This window comes from Lepidochelys kempii, chromosome 27 (assembly GCF_965140285.1).
Source record: "Lepidochelys kempii isolate rLepKem1 chromosome 27, rLepKem1.hap1, whole genome shotgun sequence".
Classification (NCBI taxonomy): domain Eukaryota; kingdom Metazoa; phylum Chordata; order Testudines; family Cheloniidae; genus Lepidochelys; species Lepidochelys kempii.
In genome coordinates, this window is record NC_136406.1 from 3,002,732 (window position 1) to 3,029,312 (window position 26,581).

General features: G+C 58.9%; 1 protein-coding gene across 1 annotated transcript in view; it reads right to left on the reverse strand.

Moving 5' to 3' along the window:
- Positions 1–9,305: 9,305 nt before the first annotated feature.
- The window catches only part of ITGA2B (integrin subunit alpha 2b), a 64,605-nt gene continuing 47,329 nt past the window's right edge, over positions 9,306–26,581 (reverse strand). The window contains 6 exon segments of the mRNA XM_073325514.2: positions 9,306–10,310; positions 19,620–19,742; positions 20,250–20,351; positions 21,188–21,301; positions 21,893–22,018; positions 23,033–23,185. Coding sequence (XP_073181615.2) covers positions 10,215–10,310; positions 19,620–19,742; positions 20,250–20,351; positions 21,188–21,301; positions 21,893–22,018; positions 23,033–23,185 — 714 coding nt within the window. The 3' untranslated portion in view covers positions 9,306–10,214.

Here is a 26,581-nt window from a genome sequence, read left to right on the forward strand (position 1 = left end):
CTCAGCAGGCAGGTCAGAAGCGGGTCCCTTCCCAGGGAAAGCACCTCCTGACGCCTGGCCCTTAGCATCACAGACTATCAGGGCTGGCAGGGACCTCAGGAGTCATCTAGTCCAACCCCCTGCTCAGAGCAGGGCCAATCCCCAACTAAATCCTCCCAGCCAGGGCTGGGTCAAGCCGGACCTTAAAAACCTCAAAGGATGGAGATTCCACCACCTCCCTAGGTAACGCATTCCAGTGCTTCACCACCCTCCTAGTGACAAAGTTTTTCCTAATATCCAACCTAGACCTCCCCACTGCAACTTGAGACCATTACTCCTTGTCCTGTCCTCTGCTACCACGGAGAACAGTCTAGAGCCATCCTCTCTGGAAACCCCCTTCAGGGAGTTGAAAGCAGCTGTCAAATCCCCCCTCACTCTTCTCTTCTGCCGCGCTCCCACTCCCTCCGTCTTGGGTTTTCCAGATGGACCCTGGCCTCCCCCCTCTTCCCTCTCACCGCCACCCCCCAGGTCAGGCCCATGGGCAGGGGCTTCTCGCCCTGTGGATGCTCATACTCTGAGATAGCGCGTCTGGCACCTTTTGGCCCTGGGTCACCAGCTGAGACAGGTTCTCCCACAGGGGAAATGGGGTTTTCTGTCACCTGGGGGCAGTTCAAACAGCTGGTGAATTGGGCGGCATCGTCCGGCCAGCGTCCCTCTGGGTGCACTGCGCCAGGCTGCTCACAGCTTCCCCAAAGGCGGCCCCTCTGCAAGCTGCTGCTGGGGGGCTGGAGGAGATCGCCTTCGCTGTCACGGGGCTGGGCAGTGGGCTGGGTCATTTCCTCATCTCGCTGTCTGCTTGTCATAACTCTGGGGACAATCCCCCCATCCTGCCAGCCAAGCCCTGCGTAGAGCAGGGACCAGCAGAGGCCCCGCTGCAGGGAGCTGAGGGGGGCCCCATGGGCGATGCGCGGGCCCCTCTGAACCCTTCTCAGCCATAACGTCCTGGGGAAACACAGCCTAAGTGCGCCAACGTGTGGGCTCTGTTGCTGCTCCCCAAGGCCCTCCCCTGCCTGGGGCGTGGGCGACGCGGGTGAAATTAAACACGAGCATTGGGGTGGGGCTGGGCTGAGCATGGGGCTGGGAGCCAGGACTGCTGCAGTACCCGGGCAAGGCCGCCTCTGGCCTCAGCTGCCCCACCAGCAAAAGGGGGAGGATCATGTTCGTAATGCCTGTCCCCTGTCCCCCCGGCTGCCATGGAAACCAATGAGCTCCAGAAATGTGACTGGCCCAGGCCCCTCAGAGCCAGGGCGAGAACCCAGGAGTCCTGCCGCCTACCCCCGTTCTAACCACGTCACCTACAAACCGCTGCAGCTCTGGGTAAAAGGCACCGCCCCCGCGAGCCCCTTCCCCAAATGCAGCCTGGCCCCTAGCCCAGGGGACACGCACCAGGATGGCCCTGGCCAGGCACGCTGCATGGGGCACATGGGGGTAGTGCTGGGAGTGGCCCACGGGGCAGCAATGCCCTGGCATTGGCCACGGGGGAGCTGGGGACACCCGGGCTGTAGGGAGAGCTCCTGCGTGGGCAGAACAGGGCCCCGATGGGCCTGTCCACCTCCCAGCGCCAGGAGCCCAGGTTGTCAGCCCGGAGCCCAGGGCCACGGGGCATGTGCTGCTGGTGACTCGTCTGCACTAGAGCTCCTGGCGCTGCCCCTGGCAGAGCAGAGCAGAGCAGCAGTGGGGAAGGGGCTGGCGTCATGGCAACCAGACCATCTTCACCGTCTGCCCCACTGTCTAGCAGAGCCGCCTGGGCTCCCGGCAGCTCAGGGCCTCCATGTTGCTGAGAGCATTTTACCTGCAGGCAGCGCAGCCAGCTGGGGGCCAGAGAGGGCAGGACAGGGGGTTAGGCTCTGCCGGGCCCACTCCGTGCTTCTGGGGCTGGTGGGAGAGCTGGGTTGGGCTGCGCGTTCCCAACTGGCTGCACAATGCACACCCCCCCCACGCACGCGCACACTCACGCCCCTGTGTGCACGCACCCCTACACACACACACACCCCGCACGCGCACACTCACGCCCCTGCGTGCACACACCTACACACACACACACCCCGCACGTGCACACTCACGCCCCTGTGTGCACGCACCCCTACACACACACACACCCCGCACGCGCACACTCACGCCCCTGCGTGCACACACCTACACACACACACACCCCGCACGTGCACACTCACGCCCCTGTGTGCACGCACCCCTACACACACACACACCCCGCACGCACACACTCACGCCCCTGTGTGCACACACCCCTACACACACACACACACCCGCACACGCACACTCACGCCCCTGTGTGCACGCACCCCTACACACACACACACCCCGCACGCGCACACTCACGCCCCTGTGTGCACACACCCCTACACACACACACCCCCCGCACGCGCACACTCACGCCCCTGTGTGCACACACCCCTACACACACACCCCTACACACACACACACCCCCTGCACGCACACACTCACGCCCCTGTGTGCACACACCCCTACACACACACCCCTACACCCCCCCTGCACGCGCACACTCACGCCCCTGCGTGCACACACCTACACACACACACACCCCGCACGTGCACACTCACGCCCCTGCGTGCACACCCCTACACACACACCCCTACACACACGCACACACCCCGCACGCGCATACTCACGCCCCTGTGTGCACACACCCCTACACACACACACCCCGCACGCGCACACTCACGCCCCTGTGTGCACACCCCTACACACACACACCCCCACGCACGCACACACTCACGCCCCTGTGTGCACACACCCCTACACACACGCACACACCCGCACGCGCACACTCACGCCGCTGTGTGCACACACCCCTACACACACACACACCCCGCATGTGCACACTCACGCCCCTGTGTGCACACACCCCTACACACACACACACACCCCGCACGCGCACACTCACGCCCCTGTGTGCACACCCCTACACACACACCCCTACACACACACCCCACACACGCACACTCACGCCCCTGTGTGCACACACCCCTACACACACCCCTACACACACACACACACCCCGCACGCACACACTCACGCCCCTGTGTGCACACACCCCTACACACACACACACCCCGCACGCGCACACTCACGCCCCTGTGTGCACACCCCTACACACACACCCCTACACACACACCCCGCACGCGCACACTCACGCCCCTGTGTGCACACACCCCTACACACACACACACCCCGCACGCGCACACTCACGCCCCTGTGTGCACACACCCCTACACACACACACACACCCCGCACACGCACACTCACGCCCCTGTGTGCACACACCCCTACACACACACACACCCCGCACACGCACACTCACGCCCCTGTGTGCACACACCCCTACACACACACCCCTACACACACACACACCCCGCACGCGCACACTCACGCCCCTGTGTGCACGCACCCCTACACACACACCCCTACACACACACCCCGCACGCGCACACTCACGCCCCTGTGTGCACACACCCCTACACACACACACACACCCCGCACGCGCACACTCACGCCGCTGTGTGCACACACCCCTACACACACACACACACCCCGCACGCGCACACTCACGCCCCTGTGTGCACGCACCCCTACACACACACACACCCCGCACACGCACACTCACGCCCCTGTGTGCACACACCCCTACACACACACCCCGCACACGCACACTCACGCCCCTGTGTGCACACCCCTACACACACACCCCTACACACACACACACCCCGCACGCACACACTCACGCCCCTGTGTGCACACACCCCTACACACACACACCCCGCACGCGCACACTCACGCCCCTGTGTGCACACACCCCTACACACACACCCCTACACACACACACACACCCCGCACGCACACACTCACGCCCCTGTGTGCACACACCCCTACACACACACACACACCCCGCACACGCACACTCACGCCCCTGTGTGCACACACCCCTACACACACACCCCTACACACACACACACACCCCGCACGCACACACTCACGCCCCTGTGTGCACACACCCCTACACACACACACACACCCCGCACGCGCACACTCACGCCTCTGTGTGCACACACCCCTACACACACACACACCCCGCACGCGCACACTCACGCCCCTGTGTGCACACACCCCTACACACACACCCCTACACACACACCCCGCACGCGCACACTCATGCCCCTGTGTGCACACACCCCTACACACACACACACCCCGCACGCGCACACTCACGCATCTGTGTGCACACACCGCTACACACACACACACACCCGCACGCGCACACTCACGCCCCTGTGTGCACACACCCCTACACACACACACACACCCCGCACGCGCACACTCACGCCTCTGTGTGCACACACCGCTATACACACACACACACACACACCCGCACGCGCACACTCACGCCCCTGTGTGCACACACCCCTACACACACACACACCCTGCACGCGCACACTCACGCCCCTGTGTGCACACACCGCTACACACACACACCCCCGCACGCGCACACTCACGCCCCTGTGTGCACACACCCCTACACACACACACAAACACACACACACCCCGCACATGCACACTCACGCCCCTGTGTGCACACACCCCTACACACACACACACACCCCGCACACACACACTCACGGCCCTGTGTGCACACACCCCTACACACACACACACCCTGCACGTGCACACTCACGCCCCTGTGTGCACACACCCCTACACACACACACCCCGCACGCGCACACTCACTCCCCTGTGTGCACACACCCCTACACACACACACACACACACCCCACACGCGCACACTCACGCCTCTGTGTGCACACACCGCTACACACACACACACCCCCGCATGCGCACACTCACACCCCTGTGTGCACACACCCCTACACACACACACACACCCCGCACGCGCACACTCACGCCCGTGTGCACACACCCCTACACACACACACACCCCGCACGCGCACACTCACGCCCCTGTTTGCACACACCCCTACACACACACCCCTACACACACCCCCGCACGCGCACACTCACGCCCCTGTGTGCACACACCCCTACACACACACACACACACACACGCGCACACTCACGCCCCTGTGTGCACACACCCCAACACACACACACCCCTACACACACACACACCGCACGCGCACACTCACGCCTCTGTGTGCACACACCCCTACACACACACACACACCCCGCACACACACACTCACGCCCCTGTGTGCACACACCCCTACACACACACCCCACACCCCACACGCGCACACCCCTATACACACACACACCCCTATACACATGCACACACCGCTACACACACGTGCGTGCGTACACACCCGCTACACACACATCCCTATACGCATGCACACACCTCTGTGCATACACACCCCTACACACACACACACCCTATACACATGCACACACCCCTACACATATGTGTGTGCGTACACACCCCCTACACACGCACACGCACATCCCTGCTCATGCACACACCCCTACACACACATATACAGTGTGCACACACACGTGCCCCTATCCATGCACAACCCCTACACACGCTGTGACGAAGTGGGACTGTTCTTAATGTTTCCTCTGAATAGTGTGGGGGTGCCTCAGTTTCCCCTAGGCAGTTCTTAAGTCTCTAGGGGGCGGGGTAAGGGTGTATGATCGTTGCAGAGCCCTAGAGGGCAGGTGTGTGCAGGGGTCTGGACACAGAGAATGGCCGACACCCTGTTTCCTGGCCACTGATGGCCTGGGCCCTTCCCCTCTGCAAGGTGAGAGCTAAAGGGTTGGAGAACAAAGGAATCAAGTGACCTCCTGGCCCGGAAAGGGACAAAGCCCAGGGGAGGAGGGGCTGGAGGGAGTTTCAGTTTGGGGCTGGCTGGGACATGGAGTGAAGTGCAGACAGGGTTGTCGGGCTCACTCCCCCCCAAAATGGACCCGGCTGAGGGGTCCCGTTCTCTGTACCTACAAGCTCTGTGTTAGACCATGTTCCTGTTGTCTAATAAACCTCCTTTTTTTACTGGCTGGCTGAGAGTCCCGTCTGACTGCGGAGTTGGGGGGCAGGACCCTCGGGCTTTCCCAGGACCCCGCCTGAGTGGACTCGCTGGGGGAAGCGCACGGAGGGGCAGAGGATGCTGAATGCTCCGAGGTCAGACCCAGGAAGGTGGAAGCTGGGTGAGCTGTGTGTCCTGAAGACAGGCTGCTCACAGAAAGGAGACTTCCCCAGAGTCCTGCCTGGCTTCATGGGGAGCAGTTCCAGAGCATCGCCCGGGGACTCCATGACAACTGGTGTCAGAGGTGGGATGTACTGCACCCCGTGGATGGCACTTCCTGCAGTAAGTGATGGGGGAGCAGTAAAATGAAGGGGGATCGCCGAGGACCAGGCGTGCTGAAGGCCCAGAGAGGAGCGGTTTCGGGGGGCAGTTAACCCCTGGGAGTGTGTGACCAGCGAGAAGGACTGTGCAGTAATGGGGTCCCCTGGGGACTGTGGTGGGCCGTCTCAGAGGCGGAGGAGCCTGCGGCTTGGCCCTGGGAGAGAGAAGGACTTTTGCAGTAACAGGGTTCCCCTGGGGATTGCAGCGAGCAGTCCAAGGGGTGGAGGAGTCTGCAGCTCGACCCTGGCAAAGAGGTGGTGACCTCGAGAAGGGCTGGCACACTAGGGGTTCTCCCTGGAAACCGTGGGGAGCTGAGAGCACACAGGCCTGTGAGTCCACAACAACTTGGGAAAAGCGGAGTGATGGCCTGTCACCGTCTCCTTAAGAAGGACATTGTAACCCTGTGCAGAAAGAGAGGGTTGAGCATTGGAAAGTTCACCAAAGCACAGTTAATCGTGCAGCTGGAGGAGGATGACCGCTCTAAGGAACAGATTCCTGACCCAAATGGGGCTATAGCAGGATCTGGGAGCAGCTGGAGTGGGAGCCAGGCACCCCCAAGACTCCTGTCCCCGACCAGACGAGGGTCTTCACGATCGGGTTCCCCATCTGGGGATTGGAGACAGATGGGATTGGAGCTGAGTCTGAGAGAGCAAGAGGACTGTGGGAGACAGCGAGAGCCCGAGAAAGAGCTGCAGAAGCAGCAGCAGCATGAACTGGCGGTGGGAGAGCGGAGAGGCCTAGGGGACCTCCCAGGGGTGAGTGGGGATAGACCCTGGGGGCCAGTTCCGCAGGGAACCTCAAGACTAAATTGCTGCCCCTGGTTAAGGAGGGGGGGGATGTGGATGCCACCTCACTGCCTTTGAGCAGGCTGGAGATCTGAACCAGGGGGACCCTGCGGAAAAGCCCCGGTGTCTAGCTCCCTTGCTGGGTCCCAAGGCCACAGACTCCGTCAGCCAGATGGGTGGGGAGGTGGACAGGCTCCCACTCCTGGTCCCAGCCTATATGTCTGTGTGGAGTCTCCTGGGGCCAGGCCCCTCGGACCCCCAGTGGGAGGGGAAGGTGATGGTCAATGGGGAGACATTCCTGGCGTGGCGAGATCCTGGGACAGAGAGAACTGGTGTCAGGCCCTGGGTGGTGCAGCCTCAGATGCTGAGGGGCTGTGTGAGCTGTGTGAGGGTCCCAGGGATGAAGCCCCTCACCCTCCCTATGGCCCAGATCCCTGTGCAGACCCAGGAGGGGTCGGGCTGGCTGGCTGTTGGGGTGCTCCAGGACACCAGCTGTGAGACCCTGTTGTGGGGTGACTGTGTCTCTTTGGGACAGGATCCAGGCCCTGCTCCTGTAACGGCCAAGGGTTTGAATTTGAATCCAGGGAACAAAACGGTGGAGAGGGAAACAGTCAGTGAAAATGCAGATGACCTGGCTGGCAGGGGGGAGGAGCTGCTAGGCTCAGGCTACCTGCCTTCCTGTAACCAGACCCCTGGGGCTGGGTGGGACAGAGAGATGCTCCCCACCCCCCTGCACACCGGAGAGGGGGGCTTAGGGGGCTCAGGCTCTGATGCAGTGAGGAAAGCAGCGAGCTCGCTGCCTGCCCCCACTGGGACAGCAAGGGCAGCGCTGAGCAAGGGGGGAGATAAGACCCCAGCTGAGTGGGGGGAGACACAGGCAGGGCAGGGGATCTGTTGGGAGTGGCAAGGTGCTTGGTAAGGGAAGTCTGGATGAGCCTAGGCAGCCTTGTGAGCTGATGGCTGTGTCTAGTCAGCGGGGTGGGAAGGCGAGGAGAGTGGAAGATGAGAGTCCCTGGACCTTACCTGTTACCTGGGTGGGGAAGTGGGACAGTGAAGGAAATAGAACAGGAGGACTTGTGGCACCTGAGAGACTAACAAATTTATGTGAGCATGAGCTTTCGTGAGCTAGAAGAAACCAGCCCTGTCCCTGTCCTCACCTCCCCGCTGCAACCCTGACCTCCTCCCACGCCCCTCCCTCCCTCCCTCCCGACCCACAGCCCTGGGCTCCCCACAGCCCTGCCGGTGCCCCTCACTCCCAACCGGCGGCCCCCTGCGCTCCCAGCCCTGGGCACCCCACACTCTGCTGCTGCCCCTCACTCCCGACATTTAACGCCCACTGATATTCCCAGCCCTCCCTGGCCCCGTGCATTGGCATGGGCGGCATCAGGGTCATTTCCCGTAGTCGCTAACGCCGGGCTCCACCATTGGAGGTGGCCTGTAGGAGAGTCCAGGAGACCTCATTCCTTGGGCCCCAGTGGACGCCCCCACCCCCCAGGCCCTGATTTCTGGAGGGGCTGAGCAAGCACTGCTCCCACTGCAGGCCCTGGGAGCTGTGACATATCCCCCCCTCCCCCCCGGGACACCTTTACGCGGAGGCCAATGGTGAGCATGCTGGCAGCAGTGGGCCCCTTGGGCTAGTGGCCCCGTATACCAGCGGCCAGGCACCGCGGCAGGTTTGCAGCAACAAGAGACGAATGCTCAGCCCCGTGGCAGCCCAAAGCCAGGCCTAGGGCTAATTCCCACCCCCTTGGCACCAAATCCTCCCATGTCGCCCCCCCCAGTCGCTAAGGGGCAGACCTGGCTGAGCTGCATGCAGCCCTGCCCCAGTTCCCCTTGCCTCCCCCCAGATTCCAGCTCTCTCATGCCCCGACTCAATCCCAGCATCCGGGGGGGGAAGGGTCTTCTTATTGCCTCTGTGCCAAAGGGCTGAGGCAAAGCTGTTGCCCCCCAGGGATGCTGGCACCACTGCCCTGCACGTGAGGGTCCCACCTCCACCCCACACTACCCCCACTCCCATCCAGGTTTGCACCACGATCGCCTGCCCCCCCTACCTGCGGACCAGGAAAGGACGCCCTGCACAGGGGGCTGTGAGCACGTTTATTGCACAGAGGGAGCAAGAGGAGGGAGGCTACAATTCCCTGCTCCCCACGGCCAGGAGTGGGGCCTGTGGTGCAGGAGCAGTGGGCGGGGAATGGGAGAGGGCCCCCCAAGGGTGCAGCCGGGGGCTTGGTGCTCTGCCCTCCAAGGGGGGGGGACCTCGGCAGCTGTTTGATCGCCCTAGAGCTGATCAGCCTCTGCTCAAGAGGCAGCGCCAGGCGCCAGGCTCACAGGGCAGCCGCTGCGTGGGGCGTGGGGCTGGGCAGCAGGCTCCGGGGCCAGCTGCTCTGCCACGTCTGGGGTGGGGGAGGAGTTTCCCCCCAGGGCAGCTGGGCAGGGACCTGAGGGGGTTTCCAACTTCCTCTGAAGCCTTGGGGGTGGATCTGTCACCTTGTCAATTCCCTGCTTGGGGCCCTCGGTCGCTCCTGGTCTCCGCCAGCTCTGGGCTCAGCACCGGGGGCCTGGGCTGTACTGGGAGCAGACGAGTTGATCCAACAGCCCCTTCTGGCCTTGGACTCTGTCTCAGCCCCCCTGCGAGTGCCAGGGGGCAGGACTGAGATCCCAGCCAGGCACGGCCTTCCTGGGGCTGAGCCGTTGGCATGGCTGGAGGGGCACTTTCCTCTGGCCAGCCCTGTCCGTACCTGGACACGGCCTGCCACAGGGTGCAGCCCGGGCCCCTTGGCTGGGAGGGGCAGCAGCTGGGAGAGGAGGTCGCTGTGGGCTGGGGAGCTCCAGCTGGCGAGGGGCAGGGCTGTGCACATGACAGAGGAGCAGGGGGCAGGAGCCGTCTGTCCGTCTGGCTGGCGCAGGCCACCGAGGGACAGGCCCCAGGCACGGGCTGCACCGGCAGGAGGTAGTGACGGGAGCGCAAGGAGGGGACCAGTTGGGGGGGCGCCCACTACTGGCCCCTCCCTATGCATGGCTCCCCCGTCTCATCACTCGTTAGCTCCTCCTGGTCGTCCGTGGGTGGCCGGGTCCTCTTGAAAAACCCCATCTGTGAGAGAGGGAAATAGTGAAACCGGACCTGGCCTAGGCCCCAGATCACCCAACACCTCCGAACAGCCCAGCCCCCAGACATGACAGGGTTCCCCTGAACAGCACCCCCCAACAACCCCTCAAAAAGGCCCTTCCAAAGGGCATGCCTACCCCCACAGCCCCCGCAGGCACGTTCCCCCCAAGCCCCACAAACACCCCTCCAACAGCCCCCCACCACCACCACCCCCGGCAGCAGCAGGCTCAATGGGACCTGGGAAATCTGGTTCTCCAGCTGCAGCCCCACAGCTGGAGGCCACATTTCAGCGCTTCTGGGGGATGAAACTTCCTCTGATTGGCTGCCCACCCCACTGCCCCGCCTTCTGGGGAAGAGCAGCCAATCAGGGCTGTGGCAGGCCGCGCTCTCCTTCCCCCCTCCTGTGAGCAATGGGGACAGGAGGGAGCCTCTGCCCCTCCTCCCACGCACCTGCGGCACCCGCCTGGAAGGAGCAGGGCCCCCACTGCAGCCCGCTGGCTGGGGCCGGGGATGTGGGGCCCCCAGGGTTGGGGGGCCGGCAGATGTACCGTTGCTTTCATTTCTGCAGGGACAGATCCCCCCCCCCGACCCTTCTGAGCACTGAGCCAGACCTCCAGGGTGCCCCCGCGACTAGCTGGGCCCCCGGCTGGGCCCCCCTCCCTGGGCGTGAGACCTGCAGGGCTAGAACCTGTAGCCGGCACGGGCTGCCCCGTCAACCACGCATCGGTGGAGGCAGATTATGGGAAGCCCCGCCTCCAGAGTTTGACAGGCAGAAGCCTCATGGCTCCTGATTGGCTCCCCGCCACCCAAGGGGCGTTCCAGGAAGTGTCCAGGCAGCAGCTCCGAACACCTGTAACTGCTCCAACACCCACCCCTGCTCCTGAGCTCCTGGCTTCCGCCTTGGTTTGGCCTGAGCTTCGCCTCCTGACCCCGGTATCGACCCTGGCCTGGAACCTGACCACGAACTCCTCCATGCCCCCGGCTCTGCCATGGGGCCTGCCTGCCCGTGTTGGATCCTGACAGCTTGCCTGAGCCACCCTGGCCTGTGGTGCGGGAAACGCATTACCCTGGGGGGACACGGGGGCAGCAGACCACTCTGTCGGCCTGCCCCAGCGGGCCCTGGAGATGCAGAAGGGGGCTGACCTCTTCCAGGAGCTCCCCACCCTTCGAGACCGAATGTCGCAGCTCACGCCAGAGAACCAGGCTCTTTGCGGGCAGTGGGACAATGTGCACAGTGGCGGGTGCTGAGAGCCACTGACCCAAACTGTAAACCCTGCATATGATGGAAACCATGTCCCAGGCGTGGTGAGCACTCCCCGCACCCTGAGCTCCAGGTCTGCCTCTGTGTTGCGGAGAAGCTCACCGAATCCCACCACAGTGGGCACTGGTGGATTCCGGGGCAGCGGACAAAGCAGCCCATCCAGTTCAACCAAAGACGGTCCTTGACCGAGTTGGAACTATAGATGGCTCCTGTCATCGGGCCAGTGACACAGGCAACGGTACTGCTGGAAGTTGCCATTCAGGACCATCGGACCTCCTCCAGTTTGGGACAATTTGCTCACCACTCTTCCCATAATCCTTGGCGTTTCATGGCTGTTAGCTCATGACCCACATATCCTTTGGCATGAGCACCAAGTTAGCCTCTGCTCCAAATTCTTCCAGCATGTCTGCCCTGCATGCGCCATCTGACAAACCCCAGAAACCAGACACACGCCCCAGCCCTGGCCATGGGTCCATTGGGACCATCACCAGAGTTGGCTTTGGCACTGTCCCCCAAGCACAGCGACTGCTGTGACGTCTTCAAGAAGAAAACCACTGACACCGCACCACACCACGGTTTTATAACTGCTCAACTGAGCTGCACCCAGGGGCCAAGATGCCATTTGGCCATATCTGCATGATGTAGTAACGCAGATCAGCCAGCTCGGGTTCCAACCTCCAGGAGAACCCAGCCAAGGGTTTTATATGGCCATCTACCTCTCCTGCCAGGGCCCTAGTTCTGTTTGTTAAAAAGAAAGATGGAACCGTGCACCTATGTGTGGATTACTGGCCCTCAATCTGGTTATTCCTTCCACTCATCCCAGAACTACTGGACCCTATACAATCAGCCCAGGTATTCAAGAAACTCAACCTACAGGGGGCTACAACCTGGTTCGGATCCATCAGCAGGAGTGAAAGATGGCTTTTTGAACCCAGTTCAGCCACTACGAATACCTGGGAATGTCATTTGGCCTCACAAACGCCCCTGCAACATTGCAGCGCTTAGTGAACAAGGTCTTCCATGGCATTCCAGACCAGTACATCACCATCCACCTAAATGATATCCCCGTCTTCTCTGAGGATCCTGAGCAACATGCCCTATGACGTAGCACTCTATACGATTTTATGAAAGTATGCTGATGAGTGTGAATATAATGTAACTAAAATATGCTTCATGCAAAAGGTCTTTTGCAAGGTATCATTACAAAGCATATAATCTCCTGAGTGTGGTCATCCTATTTCTATAAATGTATCACTCTTGTATCAGAAACTAGAAATATGAAATATAACTCTGAGGGCCTATTGTAATTATGCAAAGCATGGGCCATTAATGGTGGTTTGGAATCTTGATGGCTCCCAGCAGCCAGGACAATTGACTGTGGATGGCTCTGTTTGCAGGCAGGCCTTCCTGCGAGCCAGGCTGGGAAGAATGAAGGCTTGGGGTCTCACAGGACATGTGACCATGTCACCTGAACTGGAATCCATCTTTAACCTGGTGTTTTTCCATTGAGAAGGAGGGCTGAGAACCCAGAGGGACAAAGGATTCCCGCCTTATGTAAAAGATATATAAGTGGGTGGAACAGACTGAAGAGGAGCCATCATGATGCTCCTCCCTAGCTACCACCTGAGCTGGAACAAGGGCTGTACCAGGGGAAAGGATTGTGCCCAGACTAGGAAGGTGTCCAGTCTGTGAAAGAAACTTATTAAAACATCTCTAAGGGTGAGATTTTATCTGTATTCAGTTTTATTACTGTACTAGACTTAGACTTGCGTATTTTCCTTGGTAATTCACTTTGTTCTGTCTGTTACTATTTGGAACCACTTAAATCCTACTTTCTGTATTTAATAAAATCACTTTTTACTTATTAATTAACCCAGAGTATGTATTAATACCGGGGGGGGGGCATACAGCTGTGCATATCTCTCTGTCAGTGTTATAGAGGGCGAACAGTTTATGAGTTTACCCTGTATAAGCTTTATGTAGGGTAAAATGGATTTATTTAGGGTTTGGACCCCATTGGGAGTTGGGCATCTGAGTGTTAAAGGCAGGAACACTTCTGTAAGCTGCTTTCAATTGAGCCTACAGCTGTTAGGGGACGTGGTTCAGACCTGGGTCTGGGTTTGCAGCAGGCTCGCGGGTCTGGCTCAAGCCAGGCAGGGCGCTGGAGTCCTACGCTGGCAGGGCAGGAAAGCAGGAGCAGAAGTAGCCTTGGCCCATCAGGTAGCCACTCCCAGGGGGTTTCTGTGACCCAGCCCGTCACACGCCCAGCATGTCCGGTCGGTCCTGGAACAGCTCTGCCAACACAGCCTGTATCAAAGCTGGAAAAGTGCAGCTTTGACCAGTGCTCTGTGAATGGACCCCAAGAAGGTGGGGCACTCTCCCAAAACATCAAGTTCCTGCAGCGCTTCCTGGGTTTCACTAATGTTTATAGATGTTTCACCTCTGCGTTTGCAGGCGACATTGCCCCATTGACGCCACCTTTACCTGGGCTGTGGCAGCCCCACAAGCATTCGACCAGCTCAAGATGATCTTTGCCAGCTCCCCGCTCCTGGTCCATCCTGACTGATGCCTCCAGTGTGGCAATTGGGGCCTTACTCTCTCAAAGACATGGTCCCCAACAGCACCTCCACCCTTGCACCTGCTTTCTCAGATGCTCACTCCAGCTGAACAGAATCACAAAGCTCTACATAAGTTGCTTTTAGCCATCCAAGCGACCTTCTTAGGATGGTGCCACTTTCTGGAGGGTGCATCGTACCCAGTACAGGTCTACACGGAACATAAAAACTTGGAGTATCTCCGCTGAACCAAAGCATCGAACCAGAGGCAGCTTCGCTGGGCCCTGTTCTTCCCACACTTCAATTTCACCGTCACGTACCAGCCGAGGACCCAGACCAAGACTGCTGGTGCCTTGTCCCAAAGAGGGGAATATCTCGCCATCCAGGAGTCCCCCACGTGGAGTCCCCACATGATCTTAAGCCCTGGAACTTCCTGGGTGCTACAGTTCCCCAAGACCTCATGTCACTGATCCACTCAGCGACACGGAAGGTGCCCCCTCCCAAGGAACTGAAGACAGCAGGCCAGGGCCAACACTAGGTCCAGGATGGCTTGCTCTATGTCAAGGGCCGCTTGTATGTTCCACCAGGACCCCCCAGTTTGAGGTACTGCGGCTCTGACTTGACTCGCCATTAGCAGGCCACCGGGGCACCTCGAGACTCTCTGTTTGGCCGCCCTCACCTCAGGTGCCCCGAACATGCACTACAGTCCGCTTGACGGCTGATTCCTGTGAAAGATGCACCCGCTCCAAGGTGCCGCGCTCGCAACCCCTCGGCACCCTACTGCCTGTGTCTAAGGGGCACACTGTGGTTCTCACGCTGGTCGACCAATTGACAAAAGTGGTCCATGGCATCCCCATTGTGCACCTGCCCTCTGCAGAAGAGATGGCCCAGCTCCCGGCGCCTTGCATCCTCTGCCTCCCCGGGTCCCTGCAGAGCGGCACCAGCGATCGGGTCCGCAGTTTGTGTCGCGGTTTTGCTTGGGGTCTGCACTTGCACATCCACTGCCTCTCCCCACAAACGGACGGTCAGGCCACACGAGGGAATCAACGGTTAGAACGATGCCTGTTCTGCTTCATGAATTTCCACCAGGACAACGGGTCGAGCCTCCAGTCCCGAGCAGAGTTTGCTGGCAGCAACACCAGCCGTGTCTCCATTGGGCAGAGTCTGTTCTGTGCCAGCTGTGGCTTGCACCCCCATCTCCACTCAGCTATACCCAACAACTCCACCAGTCCTGCAGCCACTGACGGAGTGCAGCACATCTATGGGGTCCAAGAATGCAAGGCCCACCTGGACAAGGCCGAGGAGAACTAAAAGCGGTACGCTGACCGCCGGCATTCACCGCCGGGCACAAAGGGTGACTCTCAGCCCTAAACCTCCACACCAGCCGGCCATGTTGTAAACTGGACCCCTGATCCCTGGAGTCACATTCCATCCGCCAGCCAATCGGCCCAGTGAGCGGGATGCGTCAGTTACCCAGGTCGCTCACAGTACACCTGGGTTTCATGTATCCTCACCAAGCTCAACCTCTGCCCTCTCCAGTGTGGGTTCGAGGACACGAGGAGGATGTGGTCCATGAGACACTGGACTCCAAAAATCAGACACGGCTCTCTCTGGTGCCTCAGAGCCGGGTTGGGCTGTGGCCCAGAAGAGCAATCCTGGGAGCCCACAGCCCAAGTCCATGCCCCCAACCTGCCTTTGCTGCAGCCCCTCCCAGCAAACCCCGCCAGCAGGGGGCACCCCTAAAAGGGTGGGGGGGGGACTATGTGGCTCTGGAAAGAAGGATAAAAGAGTTTGAGGCACAAGTGGTGTTCTTGTCCATCCTCCCCGTGGAAGGAAAAGGCCTGGGTAGGGACCGTCGAATTGTGAAAGTCAACGAATGGCTACGCAGGTGGTGTCGGAGAGAAGGCTTTGGATTCTTTGACCATGGGATGGTGTTCCATGAAGGAGGAGTGCTGGGCAGAGACGGGCTCCACCTAATGAAGAGAGGGTAAGAGCATCTTCGCAAGCAGGCTGGCTAACCTAGTGAGGAGGGCTTTAAACTAGGTTCACCGGGGGAAGGAGACCAAAGCCCTGAGGTAAGTGGGCAAGCGGGATACTGGGAGGAAGCACAGGCAGGAACGTCTGTGAGGGGAGGGCTCCTGCCTCATATTGAGAATGAGGGGCGACCAGCAGGTTATCTCAAGTGCTTATATACGAATGCACAAAGCCTTGGAAACAAGCAGGGAGAACTGGAGGTCCTGGTGATGTCAAGGAATTATGACGTGATCGGAATAACAGAGACTTGGTGGGATAACTCACATGACTGGAGTACTGTCATGGATGGTTATAAACTGTTCAGGAAGGACAGGCAGGGCAGAAAAGGTGGGGGAGTAGCACTGTATGTAAGGGAGCAGTATGACTGCTCAGAGCTCCTGTACGAAACTGCAGAAAAACCTGAGAGTCTCTGGATTAAGCTTAGAAGTGTGAGCAACAAGAGTGATGTAGTGGTGGGAGTCTGCTAGAGACCACCGGACCAGGGGGATGAGGTGGATGAGGCTTTCTTCCGGCAACTCGCAGAAGCTACTAGATCACAGACCCTGGTTCTCATGGGAGACTTCAATCACCCTGATATCTGCTGGGAGAGCAATACAGCGGTGCACAGACAATCCAGGAAGTTTTTGGAAAGCGTAGGGGACAATTTCCTGGTGCAAGTGCTGGAGAAGCCAACTAGGGGGGGAGCTTTTCTTGACCTGCTGCTCACAAACCGGGTAGAATTAGTGGGGGAAGCAAAAGTGGATGGGAATCTGGGAGGCAGTGACCATGAGTTGGTTGAGTTCAGGATTCTGACACAGGGAAGAAAGGTAAGCAGCAGGATACGGACCCTGGATTTCAGGAAAGCAGACTTCGACTCCCTCAGGGAACGGATGGCCAGGATCCCCTGGGGGAATAACATGAGGGGGAAAGGAGTCCAGGAGAGCTGGCTGTATTTCAAGGAATCCCTATTGAGGTTACAGGGACAAACCATCCCGATGTGTCGAAAGAATAGTAAATATGGCAGGAGACCAGCTTGGCTTAACAGTGAAATCCTTGCGGATCTTAAACATAAAAAAGAAGCTTACAAGAAGTGGAAGATTGGACAGATGACCAGGGAAGAGTATAAAAATATTGCTCGGGCATGTAGGAATGAAATCAGGAGGGCCAAATCACACCTGGAGCTGCAGCTAGCAAGAGATGTTAAGAGTAACAAGAAGGGTTTCTTCCGGTATGTTGGCAACAAGAAGAAAGGCAAGGAAAGTGTGGGCCCCTTACTGAATGAGGGAGGCAACCTAGTGACAGAGGATGTGGAAAAAGCTAATGTACTCAATGCTTCCTTTGCCTCTGTCTTCACGAACAAGGTCAGCTCCCAGACTGCTGTGCTGGGCAACACAGCATGGGGAGTGGGTGGCCAGCCCTCCGTGGAGAAAGAGGTGGTTAGGGACTATTTAGAAAAGCTGGACGTGCACAAGTCCATGGGGCCGGATGCGTTGCATCCGAGAGTGCTAAAGGAATTGGCGGCTGTGATTGCAGAGCCATTGGCCATTATCTTTGAAAACTCGTGGCGAACGGGGGAAGTCCCGGATGACTGGAAAAAGGCTAATGTAGTGCCCGTCTTTTAAAAAGGGAAGAAGGAGGATCCTGGGAACTACAGGCCAGTCAGCCTCACCTCAGTCCCCGGAAAAATCATGGAGCAGGTCCTCAAGGAATCAATCCTGAAGCACTTACATGGGAGGAAAGTGATCAGGAACAGTCAGCATGGATTCACCAAGGGAAGGTCATGCCTGACTAATCTAATCGCCTTCTATGATGAGATAACTGGCTCTGTGGATGAGGGGAAAGCAGTGGATGTATTGTTTCTTGACTTTAGCAAAGCTTTTGACACGGTCTCCCACAGTATACCTGAAAGCAAGTTAAAGAAGTATGGGTTGGATGAATGCACTATAAGGTGGGTAGAAAGTTGGCTAGATTGTTGGGCTCAACGGGTAGTGATCAATGACTCCATGTCTAGTTGGCAGCCGGTATCAAGTGGAGTGCCCCAAGGGTCGGTCCTGGAGCCGGTTTTGTTCAATATCTTCATAAATGATCTGGAGGATTGTGTGGATTGCACTCTCAGCAAATTTGCGGATGATACTAAACTAGGAGGAGTGGTAGATACGGTGGCAGGTAGGGATAGGATACAGAGGGACCTAGACAAATTGGAGGATTGGGCCAAAAGAAATCTGATGAGGTTCAACAAGGACAAGTGCAGAGTCCTGCAGTTAGGATGGAAGAATCCCATGCACAGCTACAGACTAGGGACCGAATGGCTAGGCAGCAGTTCTGCGGAAGGACCTAGGGGTGACAGTGGACGAGAAGCTGGATATGAGTCAGCAGTGGGCCCTTGTTGCCAAGAAGGCCAATGGCATTTTGGGATGTATAAGTAGGGGCATTGCCAGCAGATCGAGGGACGTGATCGTTCCCCTCTATTCGACATTGGTGAGGCCTCATCTGGAGTCCTGTGTCCAGTTTTGGGCCCCACACTACAAGAAGGATGTGGATAAATTGGAGAGAGTCCAGCGAAGGGCAACAAAAATGGTTAGGGGACTGGAACACATGACTTATGAGGAGAGGCTGAGGGTACTGGGATTGTTTAGTCTTCAGAAGAGAAGAATGAGGGGGGATTTGATAGCTGCTTTCAACTACCTGAGAGGTGGTTCCAAAGAGGATGGTTCTAGACTATTCTCAGTGGTAGCAGATGACAGGAAAAGGAGTAATGGTCTCAAGTTGCAGTGGGGGAGGTTTAGGTTGGATATTAGGAAAAACTTTTTCACTAGAAGGGTGGTGAAACACTGGAATGCGTTGCCTAGGGAGGTGGTGGAATCTCCTTCCTTCGATGTTTTTAAGGTCAGGCTTGACAAAGCCCTGGCTGGTATGATTTAGTTGGGGATTGGTCCTGCTTTGAGCAGGGGGTTGGACTAGATGACTCCTGAGGTCCCTTCCAACCCTGATATTCTATGATTCTATGATTCTATGAGGTAAGATCCTGCAGGTCTAGTACCCAGGGCTGCAGAGCTACCAGGCAGCCGGCCTCTCCAGACTGCCACCCAGCAGCAGCTGTAACCAGCCCGTGTAACGACCCGCTGTGGACTCTGACCATGGCAGTCCTGCCTCAAGGGGTCTGACAGGCAGCAGCCTCCTGGCTCCTGATTGGCTCCCCGCCCTGTATAAACCCAGCCTGGCTCTCCTGTAGCTGCCACGCCCCTGTCTGCTCCCCAACTCCTGGCTCTGGCCTCGCCTCCTGACACCTGACTTGGCCCCAACCCTTGGTATCGACCCTGGCCCGGAACCCGACCGTGGACTCCTTGGTTATCCCCAGGGTCAGGTTTGGCCCTGCCCTGCCCATGTGGGGATCCTGATGCCAGGAGCCCCCCGGCCCCGGCTGGGCTAATCTGCCCGGGAGTGGCTCTGTTCTGGCAGCCTCACCTTCCACAGGGCGCAGATGAAGAGGGCCAGGAGCAGGAGCCCGGCCAGCACAGCCAGCACCACCCCCCAGGCGGGGATCTCCTTCTCAGCATCGGGGCTCGCCCGCACCACCTCCGTGTGGGCCTGGGGAGGGACAGCCAGGTCAGTGGTCTGGTATCAGGTGCCCCACGGTGCCGCCCTCTGGCCCAGGGAGCTGCAGCCAGTGCGGGATGGGGTGCTCTCACCCACACCCTCTGTGCCCCATCAATGTGCCCTGGGGCCAGTCCAAGGCGCTGGCTGCCCGCTCTGCCAGGGCACCGTGCCCTGGATCCGCTTGGCTCGGCTCTCCCCACCCACAGGAGCGCCCCAGCCCCAGGCGGAAGAGCGCGCCCTGGCCAAGCTCCGGGGTGCGTGGTGCTCAGTGCCGGCTTCAGTCTCTTACTGGCAGGAGCCAGGTCCTGAGCCATGGGCCCCATGCCAATCGGTATCTGGGGGGCAGGGCCTGGGGGCATCAGCAGGACGCTGCAGGGCTAACAGAACCAGCCCAGTGCTCAGCCAGCCCAGCCCCCAGCACAGAGCAAGGGGGCTGCCGGTGGCCCCTCCCACTGGCCGTGGCCCCTCTCCCTTGCAGCCCCCCGCCCAAGGACGTACCGTGGCGTGTCCGCTGGGCAGCACTTCGGGCTGGATGCGGTAGGGCATGGCGGAGACGTTGAACCAGGCCTGCGACTGGATGATGAACTGGTCATAGGGCCACTGTGCGAGAGAGAGCCCCGGGGGGCAGCAGGAGTGGCCCAGCGCTCACTGGCAGGGCTGTCCCGCTGGGGACATGCCCAGGCCTGCAGTGACTGGCCGTGCCTGCGAGGGGCTGAATGCCCTGCATGGGCGCTTTGGCCACTGGCGGGGCTGGGCCCAGCAGGCAGCATCTGGGAGGGGCTGATCCCAGAACAGGGGCATGAGGGGGACGTGACGACAGGCTGGACTCCACCGCCCCCTGGCCGGGCCCCACTGCCCTCTGCTCTTCTGTGGGGCCGCAAGACCCCAAGGGAAGCAGGGCAGCTGGGCCTCTGCCCATCCAAAGGGAGCTGATGGAGCGTCTCCAAGCTCCGGGGAACTCGGTCCTGCCCTGCAGGGAGCCCGGACTCCTGGGTTCTATCCCCAGCTCAGCGACGGACTCGCTGTGCGAGCTTGGACCAGTCACCCTCCCAGGCCCCAGCAGTTCGAACGATGGGTGCTAGGGCTCCTGAAAATCCAGGCTGTCACTGCTCGGTGACCCCGAGCTTCCGGCCTCCGCCCCAGGGTGCCTTTCAAAGGAGGTGTGCGCAGCATGTCTGGCCCTGCGACGTCCCAGAGACCAGAGCTCGGGATGCTGCACTGCCAGGGCGGGGCTCACGCTGCCAGCCCTGAGAGGCTGGGCTTCAGCCAGTGCTCTGGGGTCTGGAGAGCTCCCTGCCGGAGGCGTGGACCTGGGAATAAATACCGGCAGGTTTCCAAGGGACTCTCGCCTTGGCCTGGTCAAATCTGCCCCAGGGTCGACAAAACCTGTCATGTCAGCCAACGGGCGAGTAGCTGGGAAAAGTCCACATCCCCACCTTCCTGACGCTCTGCATCCACAGGACGGAGTGGATAGTCACCATGGCCCGCTGGTCCCTCTCCAGCATCTCCACCTTGCACAGCACGGCCGCACAGGACTGGCTGCTGCAGTTCTGCCACAAGACAGTGAGTCAGCCCCGACCCCTGGGCCCCCGCCCCCTGCCCCCTATGACACCCGCGACCCCGGCCAGCTGCAGGGTTTGGATCCAGAGCCTGGGGGTGGGAATTAATTTGTCCTCATCTGGGTCTTCACGCTCCTCCCAGGGAGGTCCCACCCTGGGCACCCAGCTCCAAAGCAGATGGGGGGCAGGGCGGGAGGGAGGGAGGATGCCGGCCCAGCATTGGAGCTGGCTTTGGGGTGTGCGGCCGCTGGGGGAGCAGAAACAGAGCTCTCTCCCCGACAGCACAGTCCATCTCGCCCACAGAGTCTTCATGGTCTCCCAGCCATGCTCTGGCTGCAGGCCTCAAACGGCGATCTGACCTACAGCCCCCCACCCCCCCATGGGGGGGCTCCCTCCCACCCACTTTGCAGCCACCTCGTGTGTATGACAGGGAGGCTAAAGCTCAGGAAGCCACACCCCTGGGGGCACTGCCTTCCCCACACCCTGGGCTCCCGCTCCCCCAGATTCTCTGCACAGTGCTGGGCCTGGCCAGCACCCGCTGGGGCAAGGTCTCCTGGCAGAAACCTCCCCCCTTCTCCTTACCACCAGGGTGGGCTCCCTGAGAGTGGCTGGGCCTGCCTCGGCCTTGTCTACCTCCCGTCGCTCCCGCCTGTGGACCGGCTGGTAGCTCATGTGGCCAGGGGAGGCTGTTGGTTTCTGGCCCTCCAGCTGGAAAGAGAGGGGACATGGCCTCATCTCCACATCTCAGTGCTGCGGGGATAGGCCCTATGGACCAACCTCCGTGCCAAACCAGCTCCGGGATTTCTCGGTCCCCCTCAGCCCCTCCACACCAGCTCAGCACCCCCGGCAGCCTGAGCAGAGCCCCCAGATGCTGCCCCATGGAACCAGTTCTTGGGGAGTTTTGATGTTTGGAATTTCCTTCAAACTGGAAACTGCAAACGAGTTTGCGTAGAAAACATGAACCCTGGGTTTCCAGACCAGACTCTGCTTCCAGGGTCCTGTAGCCCGCGACTGAAACTGACGGGAAAGGATCAGTTTCACAGCTGCTCCTCAGTGGTGAGCAGCAGCGAAACTGACAAGACTCATGACCATCTATTTCCGTCAGCAGCTGCCACGCGGACTGGCCCAGGGCTGGGGACCCCAGGGCTCCCCCATTCCAGGGTGAGTCCATGTGCCAGGGCTGCCCTGGAGCTGCAGACCTTGCATGCCTGGACTCCTGACCAACCCACCGGGAAACCGCCTGATTCCCGTGGAAACGTGGCCTTCAACAAATCAGCATTTTCCAGCTAAACACTGCTTCCTCGGAAACCTGCGGCAGGGTCCACTTCGGGCTCCCACCCTGCGGCTTGGTGGGGTGCAGCCGGCTCTGCTCCCAGCACACGGACAGCACACCCTCACAGCTTGGCCCCATAGGCTGGCGGCTGGCTGGGACGGCAGGACTGGAGCCACTTTGCCTGCCGGCACCTGGGAAGATCCCACATCAGAGCCTGCCAGGTGCACTCCGGCCACACGCTCCATCTCACCTGTCACCTCCTCCCTTTGGGCCCCATGCAACCTGCGCTGCCCCCAGCTCCCGTCCACTCTGGCTCATGGAGGGACAGGTGCCTGGCCGCAGAGCTGGGATGGCGACAAGGGGCCTGTCTGCTAGTAGACAGAGCCAGGGGCCCCTGGCCTGGGAGTAGCCTCCCGCCCCCCACCGGTGCAGCAGATCCCCACTCCTACCCCCAGAGGGTTGAGCCCCGTGGGGCTAGAGCAGTTGATCCTCCCCTCCGTGCTGAGCTCCGTCATGTACAGCAAGAAGTCGTCCTGGAACTGGTTCGGGAACTCCACCCACAGCTCCGCCTGACTCACGGTGCCGGGGCCCTGGTTGTGCAGCTTGGGGAGGGAAGGAGAGACGAGTAATGCTGGGCGGGAGAGGGGGCGCCGCGCTGGAGGGAGGCATCGGGAGGCCCTGGCCAGGCTGGGCTTGTGGCGTTTCAGTGTCTCGCAGCCCTTTGTGCAGTCTGCGCAAAGACGCCTGTTTGCTCAGCTCCGCACAATGCGTACCTGGGAGCACACACAGCTACGAATGGGCAGGACTGAGGGGGAGCGTGTCGGACACCGGGCGTCCATGTGTCCATAGTGAGCGTGTGTGTGTCTCTAGTCAGTGTGTGCAGCGTATGTGTGTGTGTGACGTGTGCATGTGTCCACGTGCAGCGTGTGTAGTGTGTGTCTGTGTGCAGCGTGTGTCCGTGTGCAGCGTGTGTCCGTGTGCAGCGTGTGTCCGGGTGCAGTGTGTGTCCGTGTGTAGTGTGTGTCCGGGTGCAGTGTGTGTCCGGGTGCAGCGTGTGTCCGTGTGCAGCGTGTGTCCGGGTGCAGTGTGTGTCCGGGTGCAGCGTGTGTAGTGTGTGTCCGGGTGCAGCGTGTGTCCGGGTGTAGTGTGTGTCCGGGTGCAGTGTGTGCAGTGTGTGTCCGGGTGCAGTGTGTGCAGTGTGTGTCCGGGTGTAGTGTGTGTCCGGGTGCAGCGTGTGTAGTGTGTGTCCGGGTGCAGCGTGTGTCCAGGTGCAGCGTGTGTAGTGTGTGTCCGGGTGCAGCATGTGTCCGGGTGTAGTGTGTGTCCGGGTGCAGTGTGTGCAGTGTGTGTCCGGGTGCAGTGTGTGTCCGGGTGCAGTGTGTGCAGTGTGTGTCCGGGTGCAGTGTGTGTCCGGGTGCAGTGTGTGCAGTGTGTGTCCGGGTGCAGTGTGTGTCCGGGTGCAGTGTGTGGGCGCTGTGTACGGGCTGTGGATGAGGTTCCCCCAGGTGCAGCCCTGCAGCGGGAGGAAGGGGGGAGACAGGAGTTGCGGGGTTGCCTCCTGGTTCATAGAATCATAGAATATCAGGGTTGGAAGGGACCCCAGAAGGTCATTTAGTCCAACCCCCTGCTCGAAGCAGGACCAATCCCCAGTTAAATCATCCCAGCCAGGGCTTTGTCAAGCCTGGTTCTCTAACAGACTTGGTTCCCTCCAGAGTTAGGAGGCGTCTACCTTGCAAAACAGGCAAAGTTTAAAGTTTTAGCCCAGGCCTGTACTAATGCTTCTGACTGGGCAGTAATACGGGATGCTATAATACGGGATGGACTAACTTGAAGGGGAAAGGAGTCCAGGAGAGCTGGCTGTATTTCAAGGAATCCCTGTTGAGGTTACAGGGACAAACCATCCCGATGAGTCGAAAGAATAGTAAATATGGCAGGCGACCAACTTGGCTTAATGGTGAAATCCTAGCGGATCTTAAACATAAAAAAGAAGCTTACAAGAAGTGGAAGGTTGGACATATGACCAGGGAAGAGTATAAAAATATTGCTCGGGCATGTAGGAATGTTATCAGGAGGGCCAAATCGCACCTGGAGCTGCAGCTAGCCAGAGATGTCAAGAGTAACAAGAAGGGTTTCTTCAGGTATGTTGGCAACAAGAAGAAAGCCAAGGAATGTGTGGGCCCCTTACTGAATGAGGGAGGCAACCTAGTGACAGAGGATGTGGAAAAAGCTAATGTACTCAATGCTTTTTTTGCCTCTGTTTTCACTAACAAGGTCAGCTCCCAGACTGCTGCGCTGGGCATCACAAAATGCGGAAGAGATGGCCAGCCCTCTGTGGAGATAGAGGCGGTTAGGGACTATTTAGAAAAGCTGGACGTGCACAAGTCCATGGGGCCGGACGAGTTGCATCCGAGAGTGCTGAAGGAATTGGCGGCTGTGATTGCAGAGCCACTGGCCATTATCTTTGAAAACTCGTGGCGAACCGGGGAAGTCGCGGATGACTGGAAAAAGGCTAATGTAGTGCCAATCTTTAAAAAAGGGAAGAAGGAAGATCCTGGGAACTACAGGCCAGTCAGCCTCACCTCAGTCCCTGGAAAAATCATGGAGCAGGTTCTCAAAGAATCAATCCTGAAGCACTTGCATGAGAGGAAAGTGATCAGGAACAGCCAGCATGGATTCACCAAGGGAAGGTCATGCCTGACTAATCTAATCGCCTTTTATGATGAGATTACTGGTTCTGTGGATGAAGGGAAAGCAGTGGATGTATTGTTTCTTGACTTTAGCAAAGCTTTTGACACGGTCTCCCATAGTATTCTTGTCAGCAAGTTAAGGAAGTATGGGCTGGATGAATGCACTATAAGGTGGGTAGAAAGCTGGCTAAATTGTCGGGCTCAACGGGTAGTGATCAATGGCTCCATGTCTAGTTGGCAGCCGGTATCAAGTGGAGTGCCCCAAGGGTCGGTCCTGGGGCCGGTTTTATTCAATATCTTCATAAATGATCTGGAGGATGGTGTGGATTGCACTCTCAGCAAATTTGCGGATGATACTAAACTGGGAGGAGTGGTAGATACGCTGGAGGGGAGGGATAGGATACAGAAGGACCTAGACCAATTGGAAGATTGGGCCAAAAGGAATCTGATGAGGTTCAATAAGGATAAGTGCAGGGTCCTGCACTTAGGACGGAAGAACCCAATGCACAGCTACAGACTAGGGACCGAATGGCTAGGCAGCAGTTCTGCAGAAAAGGACCTAGGGGTGACAGTGGACGAGAAGCTGGATATGAGTCAGCAGTGTGCCCTTGTTGCCAAGAAGGCCAATGGCATTTTGGGATGTATAAGTAGGGGCATAGCGAGCAGATCGAGGGACGTGATCGTTCCCCTCTATTCGACATTGGTGAGGCCTCATCTGGAGTACTGTGTCCAGTTTTGGGCCCCACACTTCAAGAAGGATGTGGATAAATTGGAGAGAGTCCAGCGAAGGGCAACAAAAATGATTAGGGGACTGGAACACATGAGTTATGAGGAGAGGCTGAGGGAGCTGGGATTGTTTAGCCTGCAGAAGAGAAGAATGAGGGGGGATTTGATAGCTGCTTTCAACTACCTGAAAGGGGGTTCCAAAGAGGATGGCTCTAGACTGTTCTCAATGGTAGCAGATGACAGAACGAGGAGTAATGGTCTCAAGTTGCAGTGGGGGAGGTTTAGATTGGATATTAGGAAAAACTTTTTCACTAAGAGGGTGGTGAAACACTGGAATGCGTTACCTAGGGAGGTGGTAGAATCTCCTTCCTTAGAGGTTTTTAAGGTCAGGCTTGACAAAGCCCTGGCTGGGATGATTTAACTGGGAATTGGTCCTGCTTTGAGCAGGGGGTTGGACTAGATGACCTTCTGGGGTCCCTTCCAACCCTGATATTCTATGATTCTATGATTCTATGCGAGGGAGCGGTTATTTGCAGACAATGCTGCTGCCAGCGTGTGGGACTGGGCGAAGCAAATAATGTCAGC